Source organism: Mesoplodon mirus (genome assembly GCF_964341445.2).
Source record: "Mesoplodon mirus genome assembly, chromosome: 4".
Lineage (NCBI taxonomy): Eukaryota > Metazoa > Chordata > Mammalia > Artiodactyla > Ziphiidae > Mesoplodon > Mesoplodon mirus.
Window position 1 is genome coordinate 11,326,688 of NC_138979.1, and position 22,131 is coordinate 11,348,818.

Here is a 22,131-nt window from a genome sequence, read left to right on the forward strand (position 1 = left end):
TTGGAGACCCGTATCTATATGATCATTTGAATTCAGTGGGGTGAGTTCAAGTGGTGCTGGAACAAAAATGAACTTCCATCTTTACATCACACGGAAAAGTTAACCCCAAATAGATCACTGATATAAATGTAAATGCTAAGACAATAAAACTTCTAGCCAAGAGCAAAATATACATGGCTTTGAGGGGTAAACAAATATTTCTGAGACAGGACACAAAAATCACTAACTGGAGAAGGAAAAAGAATTATAAGTCGGACTTCATCCAAATTAAAAACTTCTGCTCTTTGTAAAATACCATTAAGAAAATGAAAAGTTAAACCACAGATGGGGAGAAAATATTTGCAAAATATGTATCTGATCAAGGACTTGCTTCCAGAATATATTATAAAGAAGTCTTCAAACTCAATAATAATAAGACAACCTAACTTTAAATATGGGCAGAAGTGAACTCCATAAAAGAAGATATATGGGGCTTCCCTGGTGGCGCAGTGGTTGAGAGTCCACCTGCCAATGCAGGGGACACGGGTTTGTGCCCCGGTCCGGGAAGATCCCACATGCCGCGGAGCGGCTGGGCCCGTGAGCCATGGCCGCTGAGCCTGCGCGTCCGGAGCCTCTGCTCCGCAGCAGAATAGGCCACAACAATGAGAGGCCCACGTACCTCAAAAAAAAAAGAAGATATATGAATTACATATAAGCACATGAAAAGATATTCACTAGCACCAATCATCAGGGAAAAAAATGCAAATTAAAACTATCAGTACAGTGAGCTACTGCAATGCCCCCATTGGAATGGCTAAAATTAAGAAGATAAAAAATACCAAGGGTTGTTGACTATGTGGTACAAATGACCTCTTACTCAAAAATCCTGATAGGGATGTAAAATGACACAGCCACTTAAGAAAACATGTTGGCGGTTTTCAGAAAGTTAAGCATACGTTTATCGTGTGACCCACTCCTAGGTATTTACCCAAAGGACATGAAAACTGTGTCCACAAAAAGACTTGTATGTGAATGTTCATAACAGCTCTATTCATAATATCCCCAAATTTGAAACAACCCAAATACCCATTAAGAGATGAATGGAAAACAAATTATGGTATGTCCATGTAATGGAATACTACTCACATTTAAAAAGAATGAATTATTGATGTACTCAACAGTATGAATGAATCTCAGAACGTTGAGGAAAAGAATCCAGACTTGGCAGAGTACGTAATGTATGATTCTACTTTTTTAAAATTCCAGAACTGAGTAAACTAACCTATAGTGATAGAGAGCACATCAGTGGTTGCCTGGGCCTGGGCAGGGCTTTGATCGATTGCAAAGAAGCATCAAGGGGCTTGGGGTGATAGAAATGTTCTGTACCTTGATTGTGTGATGGTGATTTTATGGATGTATACATTGGTTAGAATTCATTGAACTGTTCATTCTGTTCTATTTTGCTGCCTCATTTGCATCCATTCATTTATTCAACAAAAAGTTATTGAAGGTTTATGACTATGCCAGGAAGTTCCTAGGGGAACTTTTAATATTTATTTTGGCCTTGCTGCGTGGCTTGTGGGATTTTAGTTCCCCGGCCAGGGATCGAACCCAGGCCCTCCGCAGTGGAAACGCGGCGTCCTAATCACTGGACTGCGAGGGAGTTCCCCCTAGGGGAACAGAGATAGAAAAAAACAGTAGCCTCTGCCCTTATGGAGCTCACTGTTAAGGAGGAAGAGACAGATTAGGAAGCTGCAGTTAGGGTATTGTGCGACAACTACGGATACACGTGTGGCCATGTGAGCATGAGACAGGAGGGTCTAACAGCCTGGAAGAGGAGAGGGAAGATGGTGGCCCTTGAGTGGAGTCTTAAAGGACATGTAGAAATTTCTGAAGCAGGTGGTGGCAGAATGTTACAGGCAGAGAGAACAGTATGGCAAAGACAAAGTGTGAGAGAATGATTAAGGAGGAAATCCACCAAAAAATTAAGGAAGAATAAGTCATATTAAAATAAACATCTGATAGTCTGTACATCAATTTCCATATAAGACTTTTCTCTGCCATTGCCTCTGAGTAAGGAGTATATATAGTATGAGTAAAACACACAGCTTGGAGTCCGGAACTTATTTTTGCCTCTTTTCTTTCTGGTTCAAACTGTTTTTGATAGATTAAAGTTCTACATAGGGGACCTCTAGTATATTTTGTGACAAGAATCTGATTTTTTATAAAAGCTAGATCTAGCTAGCTGTAAGCGAGTAATTTTTTTACAAAGTCAACCTGTATAATCTGTTAATTCTCACAGGCAAATTGGCCTGAGGACCCTGAGAAACAGTGATATTGGTGATAGTATTTTTTTGAACTTTCCTTTTTATTTAAAAATTTTTTTAATTTATTTTTTAAATTTTATTATTTATTTTTGGCTGCATTGGGCCTTTGTTGCTGTGCACGGGCTTTCTCTAGTTGCGGCGAGCAGGGGCTACTCTTCATTGCGGTGCGCAGGCATCTCATTGCGGTGGCTTCTCTTGTTGCAGAGCACGGGCTCTAGGCGCCCGGGCTTCAGTAGTTGTGGCACATGGGCTCGATAGTTGTGACTCGCGGGCTCTAGAGCACAAGCTCAGTAGTTGTGGCGCACGGGCTTAGTTGCTCCGCAGCATGTGGGATCTTCCCGGACCAGGGCTCGAACCTGTGTCCCCTGCATTGGCAGGTGGATTCTTAACCACTGCGCCACCAGGGAATTCCAAGCTTTCCTTTTTAAAGAGTTAAATCAGATAGTTCTTCTCCTTTTTAAATATCTTAATGTATTCTGGTTTTGTAGCTGCCTTCATTTATTTAATCTTTGCTTCTGCTAATTTCCTTCCTCTACTATTTTATAACCTGTGAAACTTCTGGGGTCTTATAGTGTGGTTTTGCTTTTCATTTCTTTTTTTAAAATAAATTTATTTATTTATTTATGGCTGCATTGGGTCTTCGTTGTTGGGTCTTCGTTGCTGTGTCAGGGCTTTCTCTAGTTGCGGCGGGCTACTCTTCGTTGTGGTGCACGGGCTTCAGTAGTTGTGGCTCATGGGCTCTAGAGCGCAGGCTCAATAATTGTGATGCACGCGCTTAGTTACTCCTGTTATATGGGATCTTCCCAGGGCTCGAACCCATGTCCCCTGCATTGGCAGGCAGATTCTCAACCACTACGCCACCAGGGAAGTCCCGGTTTTGCTTTCCCATAGATAATCCGAACAGGCAAGGTCAGGAAAAGAGAATTTGTTTTTGTTAGATTAGCTACATATATTTCAATTTGGCTGCCAAGATGGTCTCAGACTCCTTGTAGGGAAAGAGGCTAGTTGGGTATTTTTGGTCTTAGACTGAAAATACAGGCCATCAGAATAGATTCCCAATAGCTGGATATAAGAGAGTCATTAAACCTTTGCAAAGGGTGATGAGGTTGTATAGTTTATACTTTATTTTGCCTAAAATATGTAAATTAGGATAAAAAGTTAGTAATCATTTGATTTCCGGCATACAATATGTATCTATTTGTCTTCAGTTTTGAGTGTCACATCCTTTTAATGTTTTTTATTCCTGTTATAATTTAGGTATTTATGCTCTTGACATTTACTAGCCTTAATATTTATTTAATCTTTTTTTAAAATTTATTTTTGGCTGCATTGGGTCTTCTTTGCTGCGCGTGGAGTGGACTTTCTCTAGTCGCGGAGAGCGGGGGCTACTCTTTGTTGCGGTGCGCGGGCTTCTCATTGCAGTAGCTTCTCTTGTTGTGGAGCATGGGCTCTAGGTGCACAGGCTTCAGTAGTTGTGGCATGCGGGCTTAGTAGTTGTGGCTCTCAGGCTTAGTTGCTCTGCGGCATGTGGGATCTTCCGGACTAGAGCTTGAACCCGTGTCCCCTGCATTGGCAGGCGGATTCTTAACCACTGCGCCACCAGAAAAGTCCCTATTTAATCTTAATATACCGTTTGTAAGTGCTAGGCTGTAATGTCTGTTTCCTAGAAACATACAGTGAAGCAAAGTAGACTTTAGATAATTTTTTAGGGTTTTCAGAGAGAACACTGAACCCTTACTAAGTACCGTGACACTGATTATTTACCTTGTTTAATCCTCAAAACAACTCCATGAGGTGTGTACTATTATTATATTCATTTTAAAGATGTGGAAACTGAGGTACAGAGAGCTTAATTAACTTAACCAAGGTTACACAGCCAGAAGGGGAAGACGGAAATTTAACGGATAGAGTGTTAACATGACCATAGCAGCTTTAGTAGAAGGAAGAAAAAAATTTCAGGGAGAAAGTCTCTACTTTGATCTAGAGTTACTGGTTTCACCTAGATGGAAATAGTTTGTGTTCATTTAGCTAAGTGGTAAACAGTTCAGTGGCAGATTAATAGACAGCTTGAAAATTTTGTCAACCCTCTTTTTTGTCTCTTGGCAACCAGGGAACTTGATGACTTGATATCTTTAAAGTGTCAGCTTATGGTACACAGATGACTGGCATCTTCTGTTGCTTCAGTGTGTTAAATTACTGAGCTAAAGCCATGTGCCGAATTTATTGAGCCTCAGGGATGGTCTTTTAAGACTAAGGTTTAGAGGCACGTTTTCTAGAGGTGTTTTAAGTTTCTGCTTATCCTTTCTCTAGAGTGGTAAGCTGGTCATATATAAATATAGTTTTCTGAAGAGAGCCTGCAGTTCATTTAAAGTTGAGAGGCTGTAACAGGATTGAAGGTACAGGTGTTTCTCCACGTGATGTCTTACTGTCCCACATGAAACATTTGTTCAGAGCAAATGGCAGGTCCATTGTCCCCTAAATGTACATGCAGTCTGAAGTGTTTTCATGTTTGTTCATGTTCATTTTGCCTGAAATGCTTTTCCCATGTCTTGTCATTTATGTAAATCCCATACTTTCTTCAAAGTCTGGCTCACATTTTACCTGCTTAGAAAGCTCCCTCTGGAACCAGATAGTGACCCTGAAGAGTCAGGAAACAAGCGGGTCCCCAAGAAAAAGGGAAATTCTCTTCCAAGGAGGAGCCTCTCAGGAGTGGACCTGAAGAGGCTGCTGCCAGCAAGAGCAGTAGCTCCAACGAAAGAAAAAGCTCCGAAAGCTATCCCAGGAAAATTAGAATGGACATTTCCCTAGTAGGGCATAACTTACAGAGATATTTCCCAACCCATCCCCTATAGCCCAATAAAAATAAAAACAAATTCACGAGTCCAAAAAAAGAAAAAAAAAAAGGGAAGAAGAAAGCTCCTCTGGCCGTAGTGATCATAGGTGGAGAAGATGTTCCCAGTCCTGGGGGAGATGGTCTTGCTCTCTGTAATCTTCTTCCCTTGTTGTTTGTTTCTTCTGGACTCCTGCTGTCCCGTTACCCTTATTTCCTCTGCTGTTTGTGCAGATAATCCACTATCCAAAATCCTTGGGTTTTTCAGAAATCAGAAGTTTTCAGGTTTTAGAAATGTAAGATGATGCAGATTGTGGGATAGCCCGCAGCTATCAGAGTAGTAATTTCTGCTGTAAAATGTATGAATATTCATACTAACACATAAAGACTTAGAAAGAACATTGTGTCAGGTCAGGGCAGGACAGGTAGAAAGCACATTGTGTCAGGTCAGGGCAGGGCAGGTAGAAAGCACATTGTGTCAGGTCAGGGCAGGGCAGGTTTCGCAATTGATGAGTTTCAAAAACGTTTTGACTTTCAGAGCTCTTTGAATTTCAGTAGTGTCAATATAAGATTATAGATATGTATTACCTAATTTTTTAGAAGTATAAACTGTGTGTATTGGGAAAATATGACACTATGATTTTTTTTTCATTCTTTCTCTTTACTTATAGAAATGAATCAGTACCCTGATCAACTTCCAAAGGTGACCTTTGTGTGTATTATGTGTGTACCTATGTGTATGTATGTATGTGTCTATCTAGTATTAACTGGTAGACATTTCATTTCTTATTGTAGCTCCAGTTCTCCCAGTTTTGAATAGTGGTAGCCTCTTCAGGCTTTCTCCTGGGTCCTTTACACATGAACCTAATTGTTTTTGGTAACTTTCTTACTGTCCAGTGTGATTTTCCAGCATATCTTTTATGTGTATTTCCTGCTCAAGACCTGGAATCAGCCATTCCTCCAAAGAGCCCTGCTTTTCTTTAGTGGTAGATGATATCCAAGATCATGTCTGCAAGTTAGAGATGTTCATTGCTACTGGGTTGCACTGTGCATGGTCCTTTTCGTACTAACATTTTATTTTGAAATAATCTTAGACCCACAGAAAAGTTGCAAAATAGTACAGAGAGTTCCTTTATATCCTTCATCCAGATTTCCCTACTGTAAACATCTTAAATAACCACAGTACAATAATCAAAATGGGGAAGTTAGTATTGCTGCACTGTTATTATTAAATTACACACTGTGTTTAGGAATGATTTGTAAAAGCTTGATCTCAGCTGTGTGTTTAGTCTCCAAGTCCTTTTTGTGGGTCCGAACTTTTGTGTAGTGGTTCTTTTTTTCTTTTTGCGGTACGCGGGCCTCTCACTGTTGTGGCCTCTCCCGTTGCGGAGCACAGGCTCCGGACGCGCAGGCTCAGCGGCCATGGCTCACGGGCCCAGCCGCTCCGTGGCATGTGGGATCTTCCCGGACCGGGGCACGAACCCGTGTCCCCTGCATCGGCAGGTGGACTCTCAACCACTGCACCACCAGGGAAGCCCTGTTTAGTGGTTCTTAACTATTAAGGTGTGTCAGAATCCCCTGAGAACTTCTGAAAATCAGGTGCCTGAAACCCCCTTTTCCCCATCTTCTAGAATTTTTCAGAATCTCAGGATGGGGATAGAATATACGGTGTCAGTGTAGGTATTTAGGGATTTTGCTAGAATCCCATCCGCTCCAAGAGCTTAGTGAGATCATTTGAGGAAAGACGCAATTTGTGTTTTGCCCTTGAGTGGTGTTAATGACCCTCGTAGACCCCAAGGTAAGCATTATTCTGTCTTAAAGTGATTCGAGTTTGCTGCTTCTAGTGCCAAAGCTTCCTATTATACTTAGAACTGTGCTTCCACATTTATTAACTCATTCAACAAATATTAGTGAGCACCTTCTAAGTACCAGGCACTGGGGATACAGCAGTGAAAAAATTACAGACACGATCTGCCCCCTGCATTCGTGGATGTACCTGGATGGTGGGAAGTGGGAACAGTTGAACCAAGCAGTTATAATAGAGTGCAGTGAGTGGAGAGGATCAGGGAGCTATGACTATACACAGCAGGCAGGCCTCCCCGAGTGTAGGGATCAGGGAAAACCTTCCTGGGGAGATTGTGTTCGCGCCAAGTCAGGTAGGAGTTAGCTACGTAGGAAGAAGAGAAGAATGTTCTGGGAACAGCCTTAGTTTCTGAATATGCCCCATGGCTCCAGCTAGGGAGAAGTTCTGATATCTTACTGGAACAATGGGTACAAGACCAAGGAAGAGAAAAATGTTGAAGTGAACACTACCCTTTACTGGGTCTTTTCAAAGCGTTCACGTTTTCATAGAAATAGCAGCTCTCATTTTTACTCATATTTTATCAGTTTCCATATCATACAAGCTACATAATAACAACACCAGAAGTAAAACTGACTTAAAGAGATTTGTGCAAAAACAAGCTGTGTTGAGCGTGCGTCTCACTTGGCGGGAGGAGAAATAAGAGGCTGGAGAAAATCTTCGCAAACATAAGAGGTGAGCTTGCCGTGGGACCAGCCAGCATTTATTCATACAGCGGGAACTGAGGATTCTGGTTTGTCTGGCAGGTATGTTAGGCAGAGGTCAATTAAACCAACATCGACTATACTTATAGTTTGGGGAATAAGATGAGCTCATTGAGAGGGATGAGGAGAGAGAAGAGGACCAAGGGTAAAACGTTAGGGACCACCGCCAATTAAGGAAAGAGAGAGGCAGACAAACCAGCTAAAGATTTTTAAGAAGAACTGGTTAAAAACAAGCTTTCCAGGAGGCTCACTTTTTAGATTTTGAGGCCTTTGAATCTGACCTTTGTGCTTAGACTCCGAGCGGTCTTTTTGAACGTATTTGCCATCGCAGTGTTTCTCAGAGATCCTTTAGGTGGCCCTCTGTGGGCGAGGTCGCAGAAGCAGTGAAGCAGAGGGTTTGGGAGACCAGCTAGAGTCCAGGAGCACGCTGATGGGGGTCTCCATATAGGCAGTGACAGTGGGAATGGAAAAGGGACAGATTTACTACAGATCTTAGTTGAAGTGCCAGGCGTTGGTAACCGGATGTGAGAGGTAAGGAAGAGGGAGGCTGGAGGACTCTGGTTTCTGTTTGCCTGACCAAGGGGACAAAATGGTGCTGCCGTTATGCAAATGAGATGGTACAGAGCTGGGGCAGGTTGTGAAAGGGAAGACCCATTCCATTTTGGACACGTGGTCTAAGGTTTCTAGGTGCGTGTGCTTAGCGAGAATTCAGACATGCAGATTTGGAGCTTGGGAAAAAGGGTGGAGCTGAAGAGAGGTTTGGAAGTAATTCATAATTAAAATTGTGGGTCTGGAGGATGACATCATCTAGGGATAGTGTGAGACATGAGGTAGAATTCTAATTTAGACAGGAAGGAAGCCCATCTTAAGAATAGTAATAATTATTTATTAGGTGTCTGTTAGATACTGTTTCAAGTGCGTTACAGATGTTATTCTATTTCATACTAAAAACTCCATGAGAGCAGGCGTTAAAATTGTCTCCATCTTACAGCTGAATGAGTTGAGGCTCAAAAGTTAAGCCATTGGCTCCCGGTCATACATTTGTAGGTGGCAGTTGAAATCTGCTTTCTTACAAGGAAGGAATGGTTAGAGAATAGGAAGAAAACCAAGAGTGGTAATACGGTACCCAGGATGAGAGACATCTAAGGGGTTGTTACAGTGTAAGACGTCCTGAGAGATGAAGAGAGGACCAAGAGGTCCCCTCTGGATTGAGCACAGCGTCAGGGTCACTGGTGCTGCCTAAGCCTCAAGTCGTCGGGAGCTGGCTTGTGGGATGCAGTCGGCATGGTTGATTTATTATACCACCTCCCTAAGCTGTGATTTCATTGAATGTATAACGGCTAGCCTGTGATACCCAGAAAGAAGGAAAAAGCAATAATCTTTTTAAAAAGCAAATAATCATAAATATAGAATAAGACTTTTAGGAAGACTTTCCTTCATGATGTAACAGTGTGAACGTACCAGCGTTTGGAAGGATGATGTTGTTCTGCCAGTGAGCTATTGCTGCTCGGACAGGAAAAGGAGGGGAAGATCCTATTTGCCCATCGCATCACTGCAGAGCTCCTGTAACAGCCCCCGGTGCTGACGAGGGCTGAGTCAGAGAAGACGCGCAGGCTGCGCTCTAGGCAGTCATGGCCCAGTTCAGGATTTTAGACTGCATGATCAACCACAATTGGAGTTTACTGTGCAATCTGTATTGTGCATGGAGTGGTCAGGTTTGTTGGATAAATATCTATATTTGCTTTTTAATTCAAAACTACTGTAATGTATAAAGCAAAAAAAAAAAATCGGTGAAAATGCTGGCTTTGAAGTCACTGTCTTCCGATAACAGTGAAAAAGTAATCTTTAGACTATGGCTCTTTTTTGAAATACTTGTTTAGCATGGCGTATCTCAAATCTCATCATCTGAATTCCTCTAAAAGACTTAACTCTGAAGTTGCACAGATGAGACTTTATTTGTAGAGCTTTAAGTGGTGGGGGGGAGGGGAAGTTAGAACAAATTACTTAAAAAATAAAACTAGGAAAAATTAAAGCAATAAATTGAGACTCGGCAAATGTTATACATTTTTAGAGACATTTAATATTATATTTATAAGAAGGTAGGCAAGATTTGGAATGAGTTGCTTTTTAACTAGTTTTTCATTTTTAATGAAATAAAGTTCTTGATTTCTTTCACTATGGGATTAAATAAATGTAAGTTCTTGTTTAGAATCTGATATTCGACTACTGGACAGCCTTTTGAGAAAATAGTTATTTTGCGATAGAGAAACTTTGCTGGGTATTTTTTTTAATGACAGTTATTATATGCTTTTGAGTTTTCTCCCCTAAGAAGCAAAAACTCTTATTTCTCCCTTCAACCTTCAATCAGCATTGTTATTATCAAGTACAGTCTGCTTTTGTAATTCATAAATAATATTGTACATATTTAGCATAATAGCTTCTGTTAGAAAATAGAAAGAAACCTGATTGATGTCTTTTGTTCCAGTTATCAGTGAATCTTATGAATTATTTACCTTGTAGGGTTATTAATCACTTTGTGGATTTCTGTCTTCATTATTTTAAAAAGTGCTTTAGTATTGTTTGAAATTTAGAAGAAAAACTAAATTTAAAATATTGAAAGCAGTGAATGATAAGTGAAATGTACCCCACCCAGTGTACATACACACACACACACACATACACACCCTGCCATTTCTCGGTTCCCCCATAGCCATGGCATAAACAGAACGTTACGAGACATGAAGTTAGTTCCAAGTAGGACTTTTGGGTCCCTAATACCTTTCTTTATGCCATATTCTCTTTATTCTGGAATGGTGACAAGGTGTTTTCATAGTTTCTGTTGGGCACAATAGACTAATTTATCAGAGAAATTAGAGATGGAGAAGGTCATTTCATCTATATTTTTTCCAGCAAGAGATTGATCCCTCAATGCACTTTCTAGTTCTTTCCCTAATGGATTTACATTACCATAAAAATATGGATTTCGAATGGCTACTTAGAGAATAAAAGAAGATAGATACTACAATTATCTTAGCATGTAAAAAAAATAGTGTTTAGTTTGACCCTATTACTAAACTTACTGGTATCATCAGAAAACTTTCTACTTTAAGATCCGGGACCTTGTCAAGACTTCTTCATTCTAGCTAATCCCAAAGGAATTTTGTGGTTGCAACAGAATCTAGGGATGAGTTGATCCAGTAAGCCAGCAATAGAAAGTGCCTTTGGACATGCCTTGGCCTGGGGTTTTGCAGGATTGCTGTTGCTACTTACCCTGTGGTTTAGATCTGACAGTAGGCCATTTAGTTGCTAGCATCTCTCAGAAGAAGAGTTTGCAGAACTTAGCATGAAGTAAAAATGGCAAGTGACCACATCTCCTGTGGCTTTTATGTCACCACTTAAAGTATTTGGTGGAAGTCACCGACTCAATGCTTTTGGGACTAGGCATGTTCCATAAAAGTGTAAAGGGAGCTGGGAAGGGTCAAGTATAGGACAACAGGGGCTGGTGAAGACTGTGGCTAACTGGGGATTCAGCTTCAGGATGTGACTAATTCAAGTTTTTCAAAATACTGAGATCTAAGCAAAACACATCTTTTTGGCCAGATATGGCTCCTGGCTTCCAGTGTGTAACTTCTGATTTATAGAAAGACTTAGGGCAGCAGCTGGATTTATTTGAGTTTTATTATTGAAGCTAAGCAGTGCCCAGGGATGTTGCTGGACACCTTTGGAAGGCTTATGGTATTGGTAGGGGAGCATGGGAAAGCAAGAAAAGGAGTAGGTGAAAAGGCAGGATGAGGAAGGAGCTGGCTCTGTGACGACTCTAGCATTACTCACCTCTGCTTCCTCACTTCTAACGGTACCTGCGTCATGCCGTGTTGTGACGATTCAGTGAGACCACCTGGATACGGCGTTACACACAGTGCCTGGCATGATAAGTGCTTAATACATGCTTGCTATTATTTATGTATCAGGTTAATACAGTAGACCTAGAGGCGATGCTCTGTGACATTTATATTGGAAATAAAAAAGATGGGAGTAACGTGGTTCCATTAATTTAATTTCTAAAGTTGTAAAAAAAAAAAAAGAAAAAGAAAAAAAAACCTGTAAATAAAATGTATGGTCACATGTAAAAATTGGAAAATATAAAGTTGATTTACCTAGTTCAGTACAACTCCTGCTAATATTTTGATACATATACTGCCAGGTTTCTTTTTCCTGTGCACAGTGTTTTTTCCCTCTATGTGTGTGTGTGTGTGTGGTGTGGTGGGCGGGAGAGTGTATTTTATGAGTTGTAATCATATTATGCACATTTTACCGTGTTGTGACATGATTTTTAACGGCTGCATAATATTCTAGCTAGAGGATATACACACGCATATATAACATATTTAATATTTTATGTATATTATAAATATAATTAACTGTTGTTGAACATTTAAATTGCTTCTAGATTTTTGCTATTAGAAATAAAGTATGGTGAATACCTCTGTTATTAAAATTGTTTTCCTGTTTAGGATTATTTTCATTGGATACAATCTCAGAAGCGAAATTACTGGCTCAGTGATGCATAACTTTAACAAAATACATCTTATATTAATTAAGACAATCTTTGAGAAGAGAGTATTCTTGGACTTTGAGAGATGAGTGAAGTTTTAAATTTGATAGATAGTAAGTAATATTGTTAATTCCCACAACAGCATTAGGAAGAGAAGAACCCTGTGTTTCTCTCTCCCTGTTTTCCATGTTGGTATGTGAGAAATTTCAAATGTTCTAATCAACATTTAGAACTAGGGGCTGACTGTTTGCAGGCAGCAGAGTCAGATCCAAGGAGTTGGGCATTAAAGCTTCATGTCGATGACAGAGCCCATCATCCAGTTCTCGGTTTTCCCAGAAATCCAGTGCAACTGATACTGCACAACTCAGAAGGAAAACTGAGAAGCACCAAGCAAGGGAGGTCCTGGCATTGTCATTCTCTCTTTGTGTTTGTATAGAGCCTACAGTCTCTTTTTAGCTCAGCAGCCAGTCTGATCCTGTTCAACATCAGAAAGTAGTTACTCTACTCAAAGCCCCCAGACTGCCTGGCTCACTCAGCATGAAAGCCCAAGGCCTTATGTGATTTGTCCCCCTCCCTCCATCATCACCATGACCTTGTTTCCACTTAGATCTTTCCCTATTCACTCTTCTCTAACCACACCGGTCTCCTTGCTGTTCAACCCCAGGGCCTTTGCTCTTGCTGTCTGTTCCCTCTTCCTGAAGTGCTCCTCTCGCAGATCTCCGCATGGCTCACCGCGTCACTTTCTTTAGGTTCTTACTCGTCCCCTTCCCAATGAAGTGTTCTATTCAAATGTGTTACAAAATGTTACGAAGGGAAAAATAATCGTACCATTAAAGAAGATCCATTTGTTTTCTCTGAAAGAAGATTATAAAAATGATTAGCAACTTTATTATTTCACAGAAATAGTCATTCTGTCTATAAGTCCATTTCAGGGAAGGAGAGCCAGAGAGGAATGCTGGATTGTTTCCTTGAATTGGAAACCAGGAGAGAGCCACCCTGAGGACCCAGGCTTAAATTCTTCCTCTCTTGCACGGTGGAGAACTTTTTTTTTACATTGCTTCCCCCTCCCCCTTGAAGCTCCTCTCCTTTATTAAGAAGCAGTTGGTAGCCTAGGGCTCCCTCTGTTCCTTAGAGCTGTTAGGACAAGCTATTGCTTCTCACACCAGTCGAAGGAGGCTTTCACTTGATAACCTAGGGAATTGGGAATAGCCCTTTTGACACGTAAGGTATCTTAAATTCTCGCTACTCTGTGGTCCACAGACCAGTAGTGTCTGTGCTCCCGGGAAGTTTGTAAGAAATGCAGACTTTGAGGTCCCAGCCCAGACGTAAGAATTAGCATTTTAACAAGATCCTCCGGTGATTCTTCTGCACTTTAAGGCTCCTGGAAAGAGTTAAAGCTGGTTTTTGTTTGCTTGTTTTTTTGTTTGTTTGTTTGTTTTTGTTTCGTTTTTACATCTTTATTGGAGTATAATTGCTTTACAATGGTGTGTTAGTTTCTGCTTTATAACAAAGTGAATCAGTTATACATATGTTCCCATATCTCTTCCCTCTTGTGTCTCCCTCCCTCCCACCCTCCCTATCCCACCCCTCTAGGTGGTCACAAAGCACCAAGCTGATCTCCCTGTGCTATGTGGCTGCTTCCCACTAGCTATCTATTTTACATTTGGTAGTGTGTATATGTCCATGCCTCTCTCTCGCTTTGTCACAGCTTACCCTTCCCGCTCCCCATATCCTCAAGTCCATTCTCTAGTAGTTCTGTGTCTTTATTCCCGTCTTACCACTAAGTTCTTCATGACATTTTTTTTCTTAAATTCCATATATATGTGTTAGCATACGGTAGTTGTCTTTCTGACTTACTTCACTCTGTATGACAGAATCTAGGTCTATCCACCTCATTACAAATAGCTCAATTTTGTTTCTTTTTATGGCTGAGTAATATTCCATTGTATATATGTGCCACATCTTCTTTATCCATTCATCCAATGATGGACACTTAGGTTGTTTCCATCTCCGGGCTATTGTAAATAGAGCTGCAATGAACATTTTGGTACATGACTCTTTTTGAATTATGGTTTTCTCAGGGTATATGCCCAGTAGTGGGATTGCTGGGTCATATGGTAGTTCTATTTGTAGTTTTTTAAGGAACCTCCATACTGTGCTTAATTGAACTGTTTTTCTTTGAATATTACTTCACATTGTCTCTTCCGTTAAAAATTAAGGCAAAAAAAAATTCTAAGGGGTTAAGTGCTTCTTTTTTAATCACTGGATAAGAGACGAGTTAATCCAGAATACCTGAACCTAAAGAACAAGAACTCAACTTTTCTTGTTTTATGCTTCATTATTGACATAGATGGGAAAAACTGGAACCACCATTAACTTTTATTATTTTAATTCAGGTAGCCTGAAAAGGAGGACTTCAGGTTAAGGACCCTGAGGATTTTGCCTTGCGAGGCATAATAGTGTAACTGGCCTTTTCTCTTGGCTTGACTTCCAGTTCAACCATCTGTGTAGCCTGTGGTGTGCTGTTTTTGTCATCTTCTCTCTCACTTATGTGCACGGGCCACTTCCACGTACGTGGCCTGGGCCTGGAGGTGTGTAGGTGATACCAGCTGGAAGAAGCTTGCTGCTGGGCCGGGTGAATATGGGATTAGCAGAAACACTTACATTTTCCGGGATACCACTGACATTGCCGAGACACACAGATGGCTAATTTTCCACAGGTAGAGCTTGCACGTGAAACCTGGGGGGTCTGAGGATTCAAGGAGAGAGGCCTCTTAATCATTGTTAGGAGAAATCCAAGCAGATGATTTCTACATTTCACCAGTGGTGTTTGAGAACCATTCACCTAAAATTGTAACTCTCAGAATTACTGGTCTAAGACAGGAGAGATAAAAACCATCCCCATGCCCCTGTGACTAGCCTTATAATACCAAGGCTCTAAAATGCTGAAAAAATGTCACAAGGAGCTTTTTAGTTCAATATTTTGTGAGAGGTAAAAATAGTAACATTTAGCGAGCACTTAGTATGTATGTCAGACACTTTACGTAGTTGACCTCCTTTAATTTTTATAACAACGCTACAGAGATGATATTATTTTCATATTCTCATTTTACAAGTGAGGAAACAGATGAAACAGGGCTTAAGTTACTTGCCCAGGGCCACACAGCCTAGAAGCTGCAGAGCAGGATAGGATGTAAACCTCGGGGGTGGGGGGGTGGGGGTGGGGGTGGGTCAAGCTATGGTGTCCCTGCCCTTACCTCTCACTCTGCACTGAAGGAGTTGATATACTGATAATAGCAACTCATCAGCTTTTTAAAAACTAGTAATTCTAAAGCTGTATTAAGAATGTAGAGGGCTTCCCTGGTGGCGCAGTGGTTGAGAGTCCGCCTGCCGATGCAGGGGACGCAGGTTCGTGCCCCGGTCTGGGAGGATCCCACATACTGCGGAGCGGCTGGGCCCGTGAGCCATGGCCGATGAGCCTGCGCGTCCGGAGCCTGTGCTCCATAACGGGAGAGGCCACAACAGTGAGAGGCCTGTGTACCGGAAAAAAAAAAAAACCCCAAAACCCCAAAAAAACACCCCAAAAAAACACAACAGTGAGAGGCCCATGTACCGCAAAAAAAAAAAAAAAAAGAATGTAGAGTAAATGATAAAGAATTTTTGTATGTATGTTGGAATATAAATATATATATATTTCCAACTGATGACCAATATAGGGCGCAATAGAGAACAACAGAAGGAAAAAGGAGAAGGAATCGGGCCTTTGGCCACACCCAGAAGAAAGACTACTCAACCTCAAAAAAAAAAAAAAAAAAGGGAGAAGGGAAGGGGGGAAAGGGGATAGGAATGTCTGGAATGATGGATACACAGGATTGAAGAAGAGAGAAAAGGTTAAAAGAAAGATAAGGAAACAAAAAGGGAGAATTTGGTTTTGCCTTAACTAGTGGTAGCTGTGAGGTTTAGGTGCCTTTTGTAATGATGGTTAGTTGATAAGTCACTTTCTTAGCCCTTCTGATACTGAAACTTTAGCATTATTAATACATATAAATATAAACATAAGTATATTATGAGTTGGTAAATATAAGCAATTCATGATAAACACAGTCTATGTAAGCAGAGTTTAATGTTGAAATAAAAGTTTTAAAAAGTAGTGTTGTTAATGTCCTTTAGCGATATTCATAATTGCTCTTGAGCTGCAAAGTGGTTAAGTTAGAATAGTGACCTATTAGTTTAAATATCTAGATTATATTGATGGTGAACGTCAAGCCGGCTGCCTCTGGATCTGTTGCTTAGAGGGCCCAGAGGCTGACTCTGTCTTGGCCTAGGTATACTGCCTGGGAGCTTTTGATGGGTGAAATCAGGTTTAAATGAATGGGAAAGACAAAATGGAAATTTCCGAAGGAAAATGCAGATTCCAGAAGGACAGACCAAATGGTCTGTGGATGAATGGAATGGCAGATTCGTCTGTCTTGATGATAGTTGGACTTGATTGCAAAGAGAAAAGCACTTACAAACATCAGCTTTTGATGTTCCCTCCTCCCCACCTTTGGGGAAAGCTGCTTGGCAAGTCAGATGGTCTGGTGGAAAGAAAGAGCCTTGGACTGTGAGTAGAAGCTCCTGCATATTTGTCTGCTCTTCCACCTCTTGGTTGTGTGATTCTGAACAATTCTGTCAATTCTCTGGATTTTAGTGTTCTCATCTATAATCTGATTAGAGGATTTTCAGGGCTTCCTTCTTCCAGTCGTAACAAAAAGTATTTCTTACATCATAAGCAGCAAAGGAGGACAGCCAGAGAGAGAGAGAGAGTGTGGGCAAGGCCCAGGTCGCAGCCTTTTGTAATCTGATCTTGGAAGTGACACCCATCACATTTGCCAAATTCCATTCATTAGAAGCAAATCATTGGGTCCAGCCCACACTCAAGGGGAGGGGAGTGCACAGAGGCAGGAATGCTAGAAGGCGGGGGTGGGGGGTTGGGGTTGGGGGGTGGGGGGGTGGAGTGGGGGGGTCACCGTTCTCTTCTTTTTTAAAAAAATTTATTTATTTTATTTTTGGCTGTGTTGGGTCTTCGTTGCTGTACGTGGGCTTTCTCTAGTTGAGGCGAGTTGGGCTACTCTTGGTTGCAGTGCGTGGGCTTCTTATTGTGGTGGCTTCTCTTGTTGCAGAGCACAGGCTCTAGGCTTCAGTAGTTGCGGCATGCGGGCTCAGTAGTTGTGGCGCACGGGCTTAGTTGCTCTGTGGCATGTGGGATCTTCCAGGACCAGGGCTCGAACCCGTGTCCCCTGCATTGGCAGGCGGATTCTTAACCACTGTGCCACCAGGGAAGCCCCTCTTTGTTTTTCTACAGTCGTGACTGATCATCATCCATTTCAGAACTGGGAGATGTGGGGTGGAGTCCCCCAGGTCACCTCATGGTTCAGTGACTTACAGAATTCACGACACAGTGGTACTCAGAACTATGATTCATTACAGCCAAAAGATACGAAGCAGAATTAGCAAAATGAGATAAAGCGCAGAGAAAACCACGCACAAGCTTCCAGGGGTCCTTTCCCAGTGGAGTCACACGAGATGCACTTAATTCCTTTAGCAACAAACTGAGACAACACATGTAAAATGTCATCTTTGAGGGACGCTTGTTCGAGACAAGGTTTTCATTGGGGGCTGGTCATGTGACTAGCATATGCCAAAATTCCAGACTCCCAGAAGGAAGGCAGGCGGTCAGCGTAATCCACATTGTTTGTACTAACCGTTGAGGCCCAGTGGGCCAGTCTTCTCTGTTAGGGAATGGGGGGAACCCTCCTGAAGTCCAGATTCCCAGATGCTAACCAAGGGCCAACCTCATAAGCAGGCCTTTCTGAGGTTAGCAATCTCAGGCCTGCTGTGGTAACTCTTTTCTGCCCGGGAGGGAACAGGTTAGGTTTACCATAAATAATGGCAATCAGTCAAAATATTCTGTTACATTGATGATTCTGGACCTACGCTTGGTGGGGAGGGTGAAATGGTGCTTTTTAGGGCCTGGAGATTAAAGGAGCTTAACTCAGGCAGTAATCACAGTGTTTAGGTCCTGAGTGGGCTGTTACAATGCATATTTGTAGTGAGCTTAGAGAAAATGAAGTTTCAGTGGTGCGTTAATGCACTATATCTTTTGCTTGCAGACATGCTGATTCAGTGCGTATGGCTGCTCTGCTAGGCCTTGTCTGTAAGATGGTGACTGTTAACAGAGTGGGAGAGACAGATAGGAAACAAATGCACAGAAATAAATATATAGTTACAAGTGCAAACTTTCCCTTACGGGAGAAGAGACTCAATTTCTATTCATTCGCTACAATATCTTATGCCCCTGCTTTGTGCTGCTGTTCTGGTGTGAACAAAACACAGTCCCTGCTCTTATGGACCTTACATTTTAATGGGGGAGGGGAGGGGCACAGACAATCAATAATCAAATATACAATATTTGATACAGAATTGACAAGTGCTATGAGGAAAAATAAAGTAGGATGAAGCGATGGGGAGACTAGTTTAGATAAAGGTGGTCAGGAAAAATCCCTCTGACGTCACTTCTGTGAGTCGATGGTGTGTCAGCAGAATCCCAAAGCCATGCAAAACAAATATCAGCACTTCAGGAGAGGGATTGCACAGGTAAGGTCCCCGAGATGGGAAGGAGCTTGGTGTGTTTGAGGCAACCGGGAGACTGGTGTGGCAGGAATCGTGAACGGAGGGAGAGGATAAGGGAATCAGGCATATCCAGGACCAGGTCCTAGGAGGGTCTGTAAGAGGAGGGCTTTGGAGTGTCTTCCCAGGGTGATGGGAAGCCTGTTGTAGGGTGTTTAGTATGACAGTGACAGCCAGATTCATGTTTAATTAGACATGAACACATTTTAACAAACATGTAAACACTGTAACTAGAAATATAGCAATACCTAAAATATCTTTAAATCATAAATACATAGCTTGATGAATTTTACAAAGTGAATGCACCTGTGGAATCATTACTCTGATAAAGCTACAGAGCATGAACAGCCCCTCAGCCTCTGTTATGCCCTTTGCAGTATTCTCCCCTCCTCCAAAGATGATAACTATCTGGGCGTCCATCACTATGTATTGGTTTGCCTGTTTTCAATTTTATTATGAATATGATTGCACCGTAAGTACCCTTCTATGTTTGACTTTTTTTCACTTAGGACTAGCTTTCAAATTCATCCATGTTGTTGCATTAGCTGTAAACTTAAAGAATTTTATTTATAGTAGTTCACTATATGCATATAACATAGTTTATCCATTCTACTTTTTTTTTTTTTTTTCCGTACGCGGGCCTCTCACTGCTGTGGCCTCTCCCGTTGCGGAGCACAGGCTCCGGATGCGCAGGCCCAGCGGCCATGGCTCACGGGCCCAGCCGCTCCGCGGCATATGGGATCCTCCCAGACCGGGGCACGAACCCGTGTCCCCTGCATCGGCAGGCGGACTCTCAACCACTGCGCCACCAGGGAGGCCCTATCCATTCTACTTTTGATGGCATTTGTCTTGTTTCCAATTTCGGCCACTACACATGGTGCTGCTATGGACATTTTTGCACATGGCTTTATATGTATGGATTTCTGCTGAGCGTTTAACTAGGAGTGGAGTTACTGGGACAAGGGATGTGTACGTTTTATGGCCCAACTTCGACAGACGCTACCAAGCAGCTTTTCAAAGTGGTTATGCCAATTTGTATTCTCATCAGCAGTATTTGAGAACTCTTGTTACTCCACATCCTTGCCGGTCCTTGTTTGCCAGTTAAAAAATATTTCTTTTAGCCATTTTGGTGTATGTGTCATAGTATCTTATTATGGTTTGGGTTTGCATTTGCCTCATGAGTAATGAGTTTGAGCATCTTTTCTTAAACTTATTGGCCCCTTGAATTTCTTCTTTTGTAAAGTGTTCAGATCTTTTGCCCATCGTTCACTAGTTGTAAGAACTTGGGTAAGTTACCTAATTTCTTTGAGTATAGTGTTAGCAATACATTAAAAGAGGAATAATGTCATCTAATTTTCAGTTTCTTTGAATCGTCTATTTGAGTGACCAGAGCAAGTTAGTGTCCTTCATGCAACTTCATCTTCCACATGTCCTTAAGAACTACTTATTAAATACTTTCTGCAATGACAATATCTACTTGAATATAAAGATTTTTAAAGATGTAAGGTCCAGGGAGTGAGCGGCATTACCATTTTAGCCTAGCTAAAATGGTTACAGGGAAAGAAATTTTCCAAAAATAAGATGATTTTATTTTATTTTATTTTATTTATTTATTTACTTATCTTTTGCGGTACGCGGGTCTCTCACTCTTGTGGCCTCTCCCGTTGTGGAGCACAGGCTCCGGACGCGCAGGCTCCGGACGCGCAGGCTCAGCGGCCATGGCTCACGGGCCCAGCCGCTCCACGGCATGTGGGATCTTCCCCGACAGGGGCACGAACCCGCGTCCCCTGCATCGGCAGGCGGACCCTCAACCACTGCGCCACCAGGGAAGCCCTAAAAATAAGATAATTTTATAGGAAGACAGACTCTTGTTTCTTCCTATGGAAATTATAATTATTTAATCAAATTTGAATTAATTCAGCAACAACAATAATATCAGCGTCACTAACAAAAATCTGGAAATTGATTTGGGAGATGGTCCAGCCAGCTAGTATTTAAAGAAATGCCCCGTGGCATCCAACTCAACCATAAACTACTTGCGCTGTAGCCAAAGCAAAAGAATGTAAAGGAGTGTAAAAAGCCCTTCTTTTAAGATAGAATTCCCTTTGGGCTGTTCAGGCTGACCTGAATGATTAATGGTTCTTATTTCTGCCTTATAAACTTTTAGTAAAATTTATGGTATATTGGATTTGTATTTTTATGAGTGCTGTATGTACTTTATAATACTTTAAGCTCCCCCTTATATAATATCCAGCTGGTATAATTATGCTTATTTAAAAATTGTGACAGTTTGCATTTGTAAATGATTTTAGAGGTTTCTAATTGTTATATCTTCGCTTTTCTGATGTATTGTTAAATCATTTCTGTGTTTTAGCCAATTAAAGCATTTTCTTCTATGTAAAAATATTATCTATTCAAATGATTCATTTTATAATGTAGTTGCCAGAAAAATGTTACGTTGAAAGGCAATTGTATTTATGGGACATAAATTATGGAGTGATTAAAACAATTTATTGCCTCCAATTTAAACAATTTAAAGCCTTCCAAAAGGCTTTATCCCAGTGTTCTTTTAAATAGTAAGCTCCACCGGTGCCTATAAAATGTGCACAGGATACTTCTTGATATTTAATCATAACTTTTCATGAACAAATTATGAAACAAGTACCTCCTGCATTTTGAAAATTTTACTTAGCAGGGTTTTTGAAATAAAGAAGACACAATTGAGTTCGACCTAGAAACTGCGATGCACCTGAAAGGGCACAAGCAGGCGGTACATTACCACATTAGGAGTTGGATGGCAGCCAAGTCGCTCCATTTCCAAGCCCAGTCTCCCCCCAAGGACCGTGGATGCAGTTAGCTCACTTCATGTCATCTGCCTTGGCTGGACCTCGCAACTCAAAGTCGGACCTGCCCTGGTATCTGGTGTCCTGAAGTTAAGGTGCATCTCAGTGCTCACAATAATCTGAACATGAGCTGGTTTGACCCTCCTTCCTTGGGGAACTTTTCTCCTCTCTGAGATCTGGGGTCTGCTTCCCTGGGTCATCATCCCTGGGTTCCTGTGTATGTTAAGCTCCGTCTCGAGTTCCCAGGGATTTTGCTCTGGTTTCTACTGCTGTGTTTCAAGGCATTGCTGTCAACCCTCATTTTGTACGAGAACTGTGTTCTGAACTCCAGTGACATGTTCTTTTGTAATTCACTCTTCAGCTGGA

The 22,131-nt window shown here is 41.5% G+C and overlaps 1 protein-coding gene across 6 annotated transcripts in view; it reads left to right on the forward strand.

Annotated features, from left to right (window-relative positions):
- ARHGAP21 (Rho GTPase activating protein 21) overlaps nt 1-22,131 on the forward strand; it is a 130,090-nt gene that overhangs the window by 16,524 nt on the left and 91,435 nt on the right. Inside the window, exon 1 of one of the 6 annotated variants that reach the window (XM_082620032.1) lies at nt 9,204-9,416. The exons of 3 other annotated variants lie outside the window; for them this stretch is intronic. In XM_082620032.1, the coding sequence (XP_082476158.1) occupies nt 9,333-9,416 (84 nt within the window). In that variant the 5' untranslated portion in view covers nt 9,204-9,332. Of the gene's footprint in view, nt 1-9,203; nt 9,417-22,131 lie in introns of those variants that run through there. 2 more of the 6 variants (XM_082620030.1, XM_082620031.1) reach the window with 2 other exon arrangements.